This window comes from Stigmatopora nigra, chromosome 16 (genome assembly GCF_051989575.1).
Source record: "Stigmatopora nigra isolate UIUO_SnigA chromosome 16, RoL_Snig_1.1, whole genome shotgun sequence".
Classification (NCBI taxonomy): domain Eukaryota; kingdom Metazoa; phylum Chordata; class Actinopteri; order Syngnathiformes; family Syngnathidae; genus Stigmatopora; species Stigmatopora nigra.
The window spans coordinates 11,510,626-11,525,082 of NC_135523.1; the positions used below are offsets into that span (position 1 = coordinate 11,510,626).

Consider the following 14,457-nt stretch of genomic DNA (forward strand, 5'->3'; position numbering starts at 1 on the left):
TGGCCGAACGTAGAATTAGCCGAGCGACTAATTAGCTCACCGACTAGCCAGCCGAAGGACGTTTTGCCGACGCGCTCGCCCCGCCCCCGGTCGTGTGTGTGCATGTTTTTCAAACTTGGCCTCCGGGCCATATACGGCCCATTACAGATAACAACATCGATTTAGAATAACAAGGGCATTTATTTACGGCCAAACACACGCAGAACAGTACGTGATAGAAGAAAAAAAGTAGTTATAACAGTAAGTACTATAATGACAGAAGAAAAAAGTAGTGACAACAGTAGGTACTGAAAATGTACACCAGCATAGAAAACATTGAGAATATTCTTTGAATTAATGTTCTCAGAAAATCATTTTGAATATATATTTCCTAAAATAATGGGCAATTATTTAAAATTAAAATATTGTTCTTATTGGCACCCATCACTAGAAATAAGTGTGTTCAATAGCATTTTCAGGTATTGTTCTCTAAGCCTTCTAGTCTGTATTTTAGTAAGTCCTGGAATCGTACTCCAGAAAAATTTAGACACATTCCCACTGCAAAATGACCCACTAGAACCAAGTGGACCCGCTTTTAATAAACACCCGTACGCACTCTAGACTGGTTTTGAATCGGCAGAACAATTCCCCCTGATGGACAAATAATTTTACTGCAATTGGTTCCAGTACTGGGTTAAAAATGCACTTTTTACCGGGAAATCAAGCACCCTGAGCTCGGTTATAGTCTCTAAAAATCAGCGGTACTTTTATTTATGCTGCTGTATTCGTATTTCTTCATTTAATGCTGTTTTCGGCTGGCTTTAAAGTCACTTTTGTGCATTTTGGGGCTTTTCGCGGCCGCGATTGGACGTTTTGCCTCTCATGGCATTTTTACCGGGGTAATCACTACCCTGTGCTTGGTTTAAGCTTCCAAAGAGCTCCAGTATCCGTATTTAATCAGTAAATGCTGTTTTCCACATGATTTTAGCTCATAATAAATATTGTAAATATACAAAATATTGCTAAATACTCTTGTCACGGGAAGAATATTCAGGAAGATTTTCATTAAGCAGCAGTCCCATATTTGAACTTTGTAAGACATGCATGTGTCAATGTAAGAATAAAAGATATTTCCCCATCAATTTCTTTGCACTGTGCAATCATTTCTTGCAGCCGTGAGAACAAATGAAGACAAAGTAGTAGTTGTTTAATTATTAACTCTTTGGAGTTCAAGATATGCAGAAATATATACCTGTTAAATATATTTTAATTTTGAATAATTTCCCATTATTTTAGGAAATATATATTCCAAATGATTTGCTGATATCCTTAATTCAAAGATTGATCTCAATGTTTTCTATGCTGGTGTACATTTTCAGTACCTACTGTTATCACCACTTTTTTTCTTCTGTCATTATAGTATTTACTGTTATAACTACTTTTTTTCTTCTGTCACATACTGTTCTGCGTGGGTTTGACCGTGAATAAATGCCCTTGTTATTCTAAATGAATCTTGTTATCTGTAACGGGCCGTGTATGGCCCGCAGGCCGAGGTTGAAAAACATGTACACACACATGACCGGGGGTGGAGTGAGCGCGTCGGCACAACGTCCTTCGGCTGGCTAGTCGGTTGGCTAATTAGTCGTTCAGCTAATTGTACGTTCGGCCAGAGGCCCTCTCAGCAAGTTGGCTCTCGGCCAGACGTCAGTCGCCTATAAGTCTTTCGGCAAGTAGACCGGCCACGACTGAGTGTCCCTACCTATCTCTTAGAACTGGGCCTATCTGAACTTTAAGTAAGATCTCAAAGTCACTGGTTTTGACTGGATAATTCTTTTCTAACTCATTCAAATAAAACAGTTTGTTTGAGTGAACAATTCTTTGACAATAAAATTTGCTAATAGTGCTAAATTATAAATATACATATATGTTTACATGTCATGGTCATTGCTACTATTAATAAAAGTATTAGTCTTCCAATTACGATGTGTCGTCGCTTGAAAATAATTTTATCTGTAGACAGTTTGTGTATCTTTAACCATCTAAGTGGCAAGTTAGGGGAAGGAAAAAACCCCTTGCAGGACTGGTTATTGTTCACAGTAGGGTACAATTCAGAACGGCTCATATGTAAATCTCTTGCCAATATAGATGATGGAGGCACATCTAAACCGGGACAAAGCGATCAAGTCATGCATCACGCACACATCCGAGGTGGTGGGGCAATTGCGAGAAAGAAGAGCAAAGGATGGTGCCAACATGGTTCTCATCAAGCAGCTCAGGAAGGAGCAGACCAAAGTACTTTTTTCCTGTTATTCTACCACAAGTCCTGTTAAGCATCTATTAAGTCATTCTTTTTTCTCCAGCTAAAGCTCATGCAGTCTGAGCTCAGCGTCGAGGAAGTGGTCAACGATAGAAGTCTAAAGGTATCAAATGAAAACTACTATTTTAAAGTAACACTGTCGTGCTGTGCGATATTACAATCTTTCTTGAAAATGTACACAATAACCAGAGATACACATAGGATAACATTTCCGGTGTCATTCTAAAATGAGGAACAACGTTTTTTGTATTGTCCTCAGTTGTTCTTGTTCGATAGCTTTTATTGTACCAGCCTACAAACATGCACATATATACACATACACATAACATATTCCAGCGGCGGTCCATGCATTTTCTAGCGACGCCTTCAATCCAACGACACAAAAAATAATCAATAATAACCTCATACAATTATAATATTATTTAGGAATACAGCCATATTTTACTCACCAAAAATCCTTTTTGACAATATCCATCCTCCTTTCTTTATTCCTTCTTTTATATCGTTGAAGCTTACGCTGAAAGTCGAACCTGTTCTGTTGTATTTCTGGCACACGTTTCTATTCGATTTAGTGCTGAAAATGTTCGTTGTCGGTTGTGACAGATTTGCTTGCTTTGGCGTTGTCCGACCTTTCTTAATGATGTCCAGCTTTTTTTTCTCTTGAAAAGTCCGTCTTGAAAATGGCTTTAAATCAACAAAACAACATATTTGCTTGTGCAGCTCGCTGCAGATACAATTCTGTAGCTTTGGCCCGCCTATTCTATCTATCACCAGCCAATCAAAGTTGGTGAAAGCGATGACGTATCCATACGCCAGCGAGAAGGCAATGACGTATCCCTATGCTTGCGACAATCCATTGGGGTGTTTCCAACTCGAAATCTGATTGTTAAAGCAAGTCTTATCAACGCTTGTTTAATGCAGCAGAGCCCGCAAAACTGACTGTGAAGGTTTTAAGGCAGATTTCAGACCCTGGCAACAAATAATGGCTGAAATGTGATTGGTTAAATGCTTAAATATGCAAACAGACATCTGGAAGCAGTGCAACCAGGGGGGAAACCAAAGAAAGGAAGCTAACATACAATTTGGAATTATTTAATAAGTATTGATGGACAAAATATATTATATGATTCAGATATTTCTTAGGCCAGCAGAGAAGGCCTTGAAGGCCCTGACGGTCCGCCACTGCCGTATTCACTCACATATAAGCACCCGCGTGTACAAGCCGCATCCTGAAAATTGCCCTGAATTTTTTTTATTTTACAATTTTTTTGCATAAAAAACGCCCAGCTGATTACTAATTTTCATCTCCGTATTCATGGTTTTAATAGTACAAATGTGTTACTTTGAAGGGAAAATCTTAAGAAAAATCTTCACAAATGGTATTTCTGAGATACTGCATGAATCAAAAGCACATTATCAGGGTCAATATCATAAGGAAGTTAATATGCCTGTCTTTGTAAATGCAAAATATGAAATTATTCATTTTGAGGAAAACAAAGTCTATCTTGATGAGAACCTGATGCTTTTTAATTACAGAAATTGAAATTTTCTTATGAGGCGACCTGGTGGAACAGCGCACGGTATACTTTAGCCGACTGGCATCTGCCCGACGGCCAACTCGCCGAAGGGGGCATCTGGCCGAACGTAGAATTAGCCGAACGACTAAATTGCCGACCGACTATCTAGCCGAAGAACATTTAGCCAACGCGCTCGCCATCGGTCGTGTGTGTGTTCATGTTTTTCAACCTCGGCTCGCGGGCCATATACGGCCTGTTACTGATAACAACATTCATTTAGAAAAACATTCATTTAGAACATCAATCCAATTGCAGTAAAATTATTTGTCCATTAAGTGGAAGTGTTCTGCCGATTCAAATAAGAACACAATTTTAATTTTGAATAATTTTTCATTTTAGGGAAATATATATTCCTAATAATTTGCTGAGAACCTTAATTCAAATATCAATCTCAATGTTTTCTATGCTGGTGCAAATTACAGTATCTACTGTTATAACTACATATGTTCTTTTGTCATTATAGTTCATACTGTTATGACTACTTTGTTTGGCCGTAAATAAATGCCCTTGTTATTCTAAATGAATGTTGTTATCTGTAACTTGTTAATCTAAATGAATGTTGTTATCTGTAACTTGTTATTCTAAATGAATGTTGTTATCTGTAACTTGTTTTTCTAAAGAGATGTTATCAGTAACGGGCCGTATATGGCCCGCGCCGCCGAGGTTGAAAAACTTGTACACACACACGACCAGGGGCGGGGCGAGCGCGTCGGCTAAATGTTCTTCGGCTAGATAGTCGGTCGGCCAATTAGTCGTTCGGCTAATTCTACGTTCGGCCAGATGTCCCTTCGGCGAGTTGGCTGTCGGCCAGATGTCAGTCGGCTAAATGTCTTTCGGCAAGTAGACCGGCCATGGGTGGAACGAGTGGTTAGCGCATTAGCCTCGCAGCTCTGGGGTCAAATCCAGGTCAAGTCCATCTGTGTGGAGTTTGCATGTTCTCCCTAGGCCTGTGTGGGTTTCCTCCAGGTACTCCCGTTTCTTCCTATATTCCAAAAACATGCATGGTAGGCTGATTGGACACTAAATTGCCCCTAGGTATGGGTGTGAGTGTACATGGCTTACCTTGTGCCCTGTGAGTGGCTCCAGTGCCCCCCTAGTCAGTATAAGGCGGTTCAGTGTCCTTGGAAAAGGAGATTAGATTAGAACTTTATTTCATCTAGTATTTGGGGAATTTCCTAGGTTGCAGTAGAAAGACAATAACAATCACAGACACAGAAGACATTGTAGACCTTGGTAAAAAAAAAAAACTGGAGCCACACACTGGAAGTCCACAAGGTGGAGACCTTCTGAAGACTGTCTAGGGTTAAATATGCAGAATCACTCTTCTAACTGATCCGCTCAGTCCCTCCGTAGTCTGGAGGGGATCATCTTCCTTGCCTAGATTCTCTTAAGATGTCCTATCACCCAATCAGCAGCATCGGAGAGGCCGGTGGGGAGCTTCAAAGCACACAAGCACACAACTCTCCCGTTACAGTCCTGCAAACACCGACAGCTCCTCCATCTGACCGGGGAATTATGTCACGCTCCCATAACAATGATGGAATGGTCGGTTTGGAGCGTCGCCTCTTCTCCTGGCACTATCGTCCACTGTTCACAGCTGTTCCCGCGCGCATCACAGAGAAGGCCCAGCTGAACGGCTCCAGGAGAAGAGGTCAACAAACTCTTTGTGGTGTTTGGTGAACAATCTCACGCTAAACACCACAAAAGGTAAAGAAATATTCATGGACTTTTGCAAACGCAGCACAGATCTGGCCCCACTCTTCATAAATGGAGTATGCATAAAGAGGGTCTGCTCCTTCAAATTCCTGGGGTTTCACGTCACGGACAAGCTCTCAAGATTTACCAACACCATGGCAGTGGTGAAAAAGGCCCAGAAACGATACCATTTCCTGAGCGTGCTCCATAGGAACGACTTGGACACTAAGGTTCTGGTAACCTTCTATAAAGCCACTGTGGAGAACATCCTGGCATAATGCATTACAGTGTTGTAAGCTGGAAGCACGACAGCAGACAGAAAAGCCATTTAGAGTGATCAACATCGCCCAGAAGATCATTGGCTGCTCTGTGCCCTCACTGGATCACATTGCCAGCGCTCGCTACGTCAGCAAAGCATTGTTAGGGATCCATACCACCCTGGTCACAACCTGTTCCAGCTGCTGCCTTCTGGCAGACACTGCAGGTCTTACAAAGCACGGACAAATAGACTTAGGGACAGTTTTTTTCCCACAGTCATCAGGACTCTGAACTTGCATTAACACGACACACAATCCATTCTGTGCAATAACATTGGGGTGTGCAATAACAATGTGCAATATCTTAGATTGTGCAATATTTTTACAATTTACCTTGCCAGGATGTGACTTTTTATACCGGCTGCCACTTGAGCAGGGCGGTCTTGGTTAGCAGAAAAAAGCAGAAGAAAAAGACATTGTAGAGCTACATAAAACTGTAACCACACACAGGAAGTCTTCCACAAGGTGGGGAAATTCTGCAGACTGAGTCTGAGTTTGAAAAAAATGGAGAATCACTCTGCCAAGCATATCTGCAGAGTCCTTCAGTATTCTGGAGCTGATGGATCAAAACTAACAGAATACAAAAAACACTCTTCCGTCCTTGTAAGCGAAAGCAACTCTTTCATCTTATCGGGGAGGGATTTCACTTTTCCCATCATAATAAATAGACTGAATTGTCTGAAGCATCACTTCTCTTTTTTTTCTCTCTTTTGTCAATCTCCAGATTTCCAGCGGCATCAAGGTTTCTGCTGCGTATTATTCACAGCTGATCCCATGTGCATGACAGCGGAGACATGGCTGAATGGTTCCAAAAATAACTAGCAGAAAGAATCCAAGCTAATAGAAAAAAGAAATTTATGAAAATATTAAAGTAAAAAATATCAAGTACAAAGTATAGTAAAAAAGAATGTATTAAGAAATTTTTAAAATGTAATTTAAAAAAAGATAGAAAGGCTGTAAAACACAAAAAAACAGATAAGAGCGGACAGAGCTACTGCCAATGGTGACGCCTGACGGCGCCATCTTAAAAAAACTAAATTGTGGCCATCTTCCAAATGTTCGATTTTTTTCTTGATTAAAAAGTATGGTAGATTGATTCATGCCACATTAGCGTGCTACACCCTTATGCGTGTACAGTAATCCCTCGGTTATCGCGGTTAATGGGGACCGGGACCACCCGCGATAAGTAAATTTCCGCAGAGTAGGGGTGCCCCTTCAAAAATGCTTAAATAAAAGTATAACACGTGCACAAAAGCACCACCAAGCTAATATGCTGTTCATTCAGGTGTTTTATTCCACATCAGAATGCAGGTGTTATGTTGATGCATACAAGAGTATTCAGCTGGCCAATCAGCTTGCGTTTATGCCCGTGATGCTTCTTTGTGTTTTAAAAGTTTGTAAAATGATGCAATTACTAATTCTAATTGAATATTTTGTTTCCAAATCTTGTAAAATGATGTCATTTATAATTTTAATTTAATATCTTTAATTTTTTTTGGTTTTCCTGGGAAAAAAAATGCCAAGCTCTGAATCCGCGGTGGGTGAACTGCAAAGTAGCGAGGACCCACTGTATATTCAAATCAACTCGTTTTTCTTGAGCTCATTCGAGGCCAGGAGACTTACGAGGCATTTTCATTGGCGACTAAAATCCAAATAAAGGTGGAATTGGCTCGACACAGTCTTTTTCCACAGGTGATGTGCGTGACTGGAACTTGAAAAGTGCTGTGCGCGTGACTGATATTGCAAGGGGATACAGGCCAGCCGTAACCTACTTAATAACATATGATAGGTCCACCCATAGGCATTCCCAAATGCACGCACAAATAAAGAGACAAACATGACAATCTTCTGGGTTTTCTTGCAAAAGAGAATCGACCCTTTCAGGTTCATTCTGGCGTCTCACGCATCTTTTCCTTGTTTAATTAGCCCTAGTTACAATGGACATCTTAGCTCTCAAAGGAGGGATGGGAAACAGGAGTGAACATCAAATAGTCAAGGACCATAGTTTCAATAGACGTCTCGGCTCTCTCTGAAGGTCATGTCGAGCCAAAGGTTCCCCACATTCCAGCAGTCCAAGAGGATTCGACCTCCCCATTGTTTGGTCTAACTAAGGAGCAAAGCATTTACTTTGTTGCAAGCGGATGTACTATAATTACTTTTCTAATATTAATAAGCTAAGTAAAGTAAAGCGTTCTCCATTGTCGGCAATGTATAATAATGTAAGACTAATAAACCTAACAGCATCGTTACACTATTGAAGGAAAAGGAAGCATTAAACGCTAGGACTCTTTGGCATGGCTCTCTGTACTGAACTATGATTGGATTTGACAACTTTATTCATCCCATATTCGGGAAATTACATTGTGGCAGTAACAAGAGGGTGATATGACAGAACAGCAAAGCAAGAGCACAAAGTAGAAAGCAAATCAAAGTAAATGGAATCATCAAAAGATTGAGACATAAAAGCGGAAAAAACACAAAACGAGCAATTGTGGACGCAGCTACCGCGGCCGGCGGCTGCCGCTTAAACAGCGCGATTTTGGTTACGGTAGCTAAATCGGACTCAAAAAGACGTTGTAAAGTTGGACAAAAACTGGAACCACACACAGGAAGTCATCCACAAGATGGGGAACTTCAGCAGACTGTGCCGAGGTGGAGAATATGCAGAGTCGCTCTTCCAAGCTGAGAGGGAGAGACTGTTACTCCTTTGGAGTCCTATTTAACGTTAAGTTGTTTTGAATTCATAATTTGAAGTGGGGGCGGCCCGGTGGCGTGACCGGTTAGCGTGTCGGCCTAACAGCTCTGGGGTCCAGGTCATGTCCATCTTTGTGGAGTTAGCTTGTTCTCCCGGGCCTGTGTGGGCTTCCTCTGAGTTCTCCGGTATCATCCCACATTCCAAAAACATGCATGGTAGGCTCATTGGACACTCTAAATTGCCGCTAGGTATGGGTGTGAGTGTGCTTTGTTGTCCGTCTCCTTGTGCCCTGTGATCGGCTGGCCACCAATTCAGGGTGTCCCCTGCCTCTGGACCAGAGACAGCTGGGTTTGGCTCCAGTACCCCTCGCGACCCTAAAGAGGATAAAGCAGTTAAGAAAATTAAATGAGATGAGAATTTGAACTGGTTTCGATGTTTTTATGTGCATCTGCTCGTGTGCTAACTTTAGCTTCCTCCTTACACTGCACTACTGCATGAATAGAAAATATTTTGCACACTTGATAATCTTCCCTCAAATATCGCAGCTTCCCTTATTGTGAATTCACTGCTTTGCATATTTTTTTCGCTATTTATAAATAAATACAATTTAAAACACAAAACGTTTGCCACCGAGTCTGCGCTGAAATGGTTGATTCTAAGCATCAACGAAGAAACAAATATACCACAGAAAAACAGAGGGCGCACCGAAAACTCCAGCATCAGCCAGAGCTTTGGCGGCGAGTGAGGCTTGCCCCAGGAAACAGGCAGTCTGGCGTCTGGGGCTGCTACCTGTGGCCAGCGCTATTACGGGTCAAAATTCATCCATAAATACTATATATATGCCATGCCTGGCAGCGTCTAAAACGGGTGGGCAAACTTTTCGGCCTGGGGGCCACATTGACTTTAAAAATTTGACAGATGGGCCGGGTCAGCACAAGATACGATACATATAAAAACTGCATCCGTTAACAGTACATATGAAACATAAACAGAAAAAGGGAATAAGTATTAACATACTCATCACTCATCATTAAAGTAAAATGTATAAAGTACAAAGTAAAGTAAAAAACAAGGTATTAAGGAATATTCAAATGTAATTTAAAAAAAGATAGAGGGGCTTGAAAACACGAAAAACAAATAAGAGTGGACAGAACTACTGCCACTGGCTTCCGCGTGACGGCGCCATCTTGGAAAAAAAACATTTGGACAACATCGGCGGGCCAGATTAAAAAGCCTAACGGGCCGTAGTTTGCCCATGTCTGGTCTAAAAGAATGGTGCGTCTTTTGTATGTTTAAAATACTTAAATAGCACTCGTTATTGACACTGTGGCTAAAAATACGATGTGCCGAATAGTCGGGAAAATACGGTAATACAAAACTGAAAAGTGGGGCGTGCAATATTATTCGGCCCCTTTACTTTTAGAGCAGCAAACTCCAGAAGTTCAGTGAGGATCTCATAACAGTCAATGTTGACTGTTGATGGTCAATAAAATCGACCTGTGTAATCATGTTTCCGTATAAATGCACATGCTATGTGATAGCCTCAAGGTTCGGTTTGAAGTGCAGAGAGCATCACGAAGAACAAAGAATGAACCGGGCGAGTCTGAGATACTGCTGTGCAGACGTTTCAAGCTGGACCTGGGTACAAAAAGAATTCTCAAGCTTTAACATATCAAGGAGGACTGTTCAAGGAATTGAAATGGAAGATTTATCAGACTACTGCAAATCTACTAAGATCTGACCGTCGCTCTAAACGTCCACCTCATACAAGGAGAAGATGCATGATCACTCTCGATGAACTGCAGGGATCCACAGCTGAGGTGGGAGAGTCTGTCCATCGGAAAAGAGTCAGTTGTACACTTCACAAATGTGGCCTTTTTGGAAGAGTCGCAAGAAGAAATCCATTTCTTAAGGATAACCATAAAAAGTATCGATCCAGTTTGTCACGAGCCACCTGGGAGGCACACCAAACATGTGGAAGAAGGTGATCTGGTAACATGGAAGAAAGGGGAATTTTACGTTGGAGTGAACATTACGAAGACGTCTCCATCACTTTTGTCTCAAAAGAGGAAAAAAGTGTTTTGGAAAAAATGTTTTTCAAAAGAGAAAAGATTGTGGTTTTCAAACAAAACATGTCTTTAAAATAAAAAATAAAAGTCAGGTTTCACACACAGCTCAATTTAAAAAATAAATAATTTAAGATAAAATAATAATAATTCTCAACTATTTTATTGAATTTCCAAATATAGTAGTACCTCGAGATACGAGCTTAATGTGTTCCGGGACTGAGCTCGTGTCGATTTACTCGTAACTCAAATGAACATTTCCATAGAAATGGACTAAAAACTGATTAATTCGTTCCAACTCTCTGGAAAAACACCCAAAACAGGATATTAGAATGGAAAAACATTTTTATTTGTTTTAATTCACTATCTATTAACAAAGTAACAAATAACTACAGTGGTACCTCGACCTACGATCACGTCGTGGTAAGAAATGCTGGTGGTACGAAATGCTGGTGGTACGAAATGCTGGTGGTACGAAATGCTGGTGGCATGAAATGCTGGTGGCACAAAATGCTGGTGGCACGAAATGCATGTGGCACGAAATGCTGGTGGTACGAAATGCTGGTGGTACGAAATGCTGTTGGTACGAAATGCTGGTAGTACGAAATGCTCATGGTACGAAATGCTCGTGGTACGAAATGCTCGTGGTACGAAATGATGGTGGTACGAAATGCTCGTGATACAACAACAAAAATTGGAGATGCGACCAAGCCAGGTGGCCATGGCACCTGGCTTGGTCGCATCTCCAATTTCTCCAATGGTCTTTTTTGCATCTCTTTTGTGTATAAAATATATCTACAGGCACTGGGCGGATTTTGCAATTCCCCACCCGTTTTTTTCCCACACACTCAGTAAATCAGACACAGGGAAGCGGGAAGGTCCAATTCAAAAGCTGCGGTGGAATTTATAAAGACATTTGTCTCGATTATCACCCAGGAAAGTTTCATCCCCCAGCAAGTGTTCAACTGCGACGAAACTGGTCTTTTTGGAAAAAGCTGCCCAGGCGGACATTCATCGTGGCAGAAGAAAAGGCGTTACCAGGGCATAAACCTGCGAAAGACTGCTTAATTCTGGCTTTGTGTGCCAATGCCAGCGCTGACTGTAAAATTAAGCCGCTATTGGTGTTCAATGTGGGGAACTCGCGTGCTTTCAAGAGACACAACATCAAGAAAGAAAACATACAAGTTACACGCTAAGTGGCACGCTAATTCTAAAGCTTGGATTACGCGTATAGTGATGACATTTGTGTGAGTCATTATTGAAATATTTTCATGGGATGGCAAAAACGAACAACTATTGATGCATTCGTTTTGAAGACTGCGTCAAAACGTCCTGGTTGGGTCAACCCGTGGAACTAAGGTAAAAAAAGATTAAAACATAATTAGAATTTAGTTTTATGTGAATTTACATTAAACGTTGAGTGTCTGTGCATATTTATCAAAGTGAATTTAGATATATTTGTTTGTTTACGAGTGACGTGGATAAAGTCCCCCGAAACATAAATGAACCTGGATTACGATACAGACTGATTCAAATATAAATTTAATTTAACTTTACACTAAATTTAATTCAAATTTTGTTTTAGATTTTTTATCTTTCTTCGTTGGCTCTATTTGCCCCGCCTCCACCCTGACTTCCAGATGCAACCTATCGAGGGGCACTCGCATGTCGAAGTATTACTGTAATGTCTGGATTCCCATCAAAATATTCCAAAAATCATGCTCACAATAGGTTGACGTGGACCACTTGCCTAAGAAGTAGTACTCCTCTCGTATTAGCGAACAAGCTCTGCACTGACTTAACAGGGGGGGGGCACTGAAAAAATGAAACGCTCCGCCTAGTGCTCTTAGAAACATAACACGAGGTAGTTGTGGCCAGAAAGACAGTGCCAATGATGTCCTTATGAGCAGACGCTTGCGTCCACTGTATGCTCGTATATCAAAATTCGTCTCGTGTCTGCAGATAGATATTTTCTCAAAATTTTACCCGTGTCTCAAATTGCTCTTATGTCGGGGCACTCCTATGTTGAGGTATGACTATAATGTGTAGATTCCCATGATTGTACTTATCTGTTTTCTGGGGGTGACTGAAAAGCTGAGTAGCAGCAGTCGATAAATGCTTTTTTCTCCACTGTATATACTTTCAAAAATACCTTTCAATATCTATTTCAGGTTTTTAATGAACGGTGCAGTATTCACTATTCACCTCCCAAGGTGAAATATGTCTAGTTCCATCCAAATGACCAACGCTGAAAACTGCTGCAAACTTGACTCCAATATGACTGCTCTGAAGTTTCCCAATCCCTTCAGTTCTCTTATTGCTGTTATTGTGTTTTATGTACTCAACCTTCCATCCGTGTGTGTTTAATGTGTTGACAATAAATGCAGATTTTTTTTCTCCAAAAACAATACCGATATAATAAGATGTTTTCAAGGCTAATCCTAATGTGCAACATGTATTTTAGTCAGTGTGCCACCACAGGCTAGTCACTGCTGACATATTTTTCTAATGTAATATGGAATCTTTGACTCAATAAAGAAAACTAACTACAGGCAGCATGAATTCTTGTCATTAATTTAATGAAAACCACACAAATAACTACAAACAGCAATGTAGTAAATATTAATTCTTAGTGCCAACAGTGTGAAAATGTAAAAGACATCAAGAAAAAGTGTTATCAACATTTGAATAAAATTTCCCGAATACGGGATGAATAAAGTTCTCCAAACCAGCCACCCCCCCCCCCCCCCCAAGTCAGATGGGATAGGCTCCAGCACCCCCGCCACCCTAATGAGGATAAGGTGGTTCAGAAAATGAGATGAGAATTGTATTACTATCTTCTAGGGCTCGCAGAACCGATCAATTAGACCAAGAATTACTTTTAAATGGAATTTCCACCATCCTTAAGCAGAAGGACGCATCAAGACATTTGTCTTGATTATCGCCGATTAAAGTTACACCCCCCAGCAAGTTTCCAACTGCGATGAAACTGGTCTTTTTTGGAAAAAATATGCCCAGGCGGACATTCATCGGGGCAGAGGAGAAGGCATTACCGGGACACAAACCCATGAAGGACCGCTTAACGCTAGCGTTGTGTGCTAGTGCGAGCGGTAACTAAAATGAAGCCGCTACTAGTGTACAATGCAGGGAGGCTGGAGCCTAGCCAAGCTAAGTACGGGCACCAGGTGGGGGATACCCTGAATCAGTGGCCAGCCAATCGCAGGCACAAGGAGACAGACAACCATTCACATTCACACACAGCTAGGGGAAGTTTAGACTGGACCAGATTAGTCCGTATGTTTTTGAGATGTGGGAAGAAACTGGAGAAAACCCACACAAGAACATGCAAACTCCACACAGTGAGGACCTACCTGGGTTCCAACCCATGACCCCAGATTAGGTAATATACTTTATTTCCAATACCCCCATTCATTTTTGAAAGGGGAAAATGACCAGATTTTACCAGGGGGAAAAATCCCCCAAAACTACACAAAGTAACAAACAAATTCCCTAAAATATACAGGCAATATAGAAAATGTATAGGAAGTGACTTAAAAGTTCTAAATACCAAAAAATTACCCAGAGACCTAAAGTGATTTCATTAACCACGATTTACAAAGATAGTCATTCAATCAATTTAATTTAGGAGGACTGGCCTTGAATGTTGATCTTTCAGGTTTGCACAACTGGGAAGTGTGCGAATAAGTGTTGTTCATTTGCCTTCGAGTCAATGGATTGGGCGCCCAGTGCAATCAATAGCATGGAAAGTGTTGACAAAATTAATAGATTTGAAGTGGAAAATTGCACAACA

At 41.0% G+C, this 14,457-nt stretch overlaps 1 protein-coding gene across 5 annotated transcripts in view; it reads left to right on the plus strand.

Annotated features, from left to right (window-relative positions):
- The window catches only part of mix23 (mitochondrial matrix import factor 23), a 28,781-nt gene extending 15,580 nt beyond the window's left edge, over window positions 1-13,201 (plus strand). For 2 of the 5 annotated variants that reach the window (XM_077735761.1, XM_077735760.1), the window contains exons 3-5: window positions 2,125-2,271; window positions 2,340-2,399; window positions 11,583-12,811. In XM_077735761.1, coding sequence (XP_077591887.1) covers window positions 2,125-2,271; window positions 2,340-2,399; window positions 11,583-11,714 — 339 coding nt within the window. In that variant the 3' untranslated portion in view covers window positions 11,715-12,811. The other 3 variants (XM_077735763.1, XM_077735762.1, XM_077735764.1) reach the window with 3 other exon arrangements.
- Window positions 13,202-14,457: the final 1,256 nt, after the last annotated feature.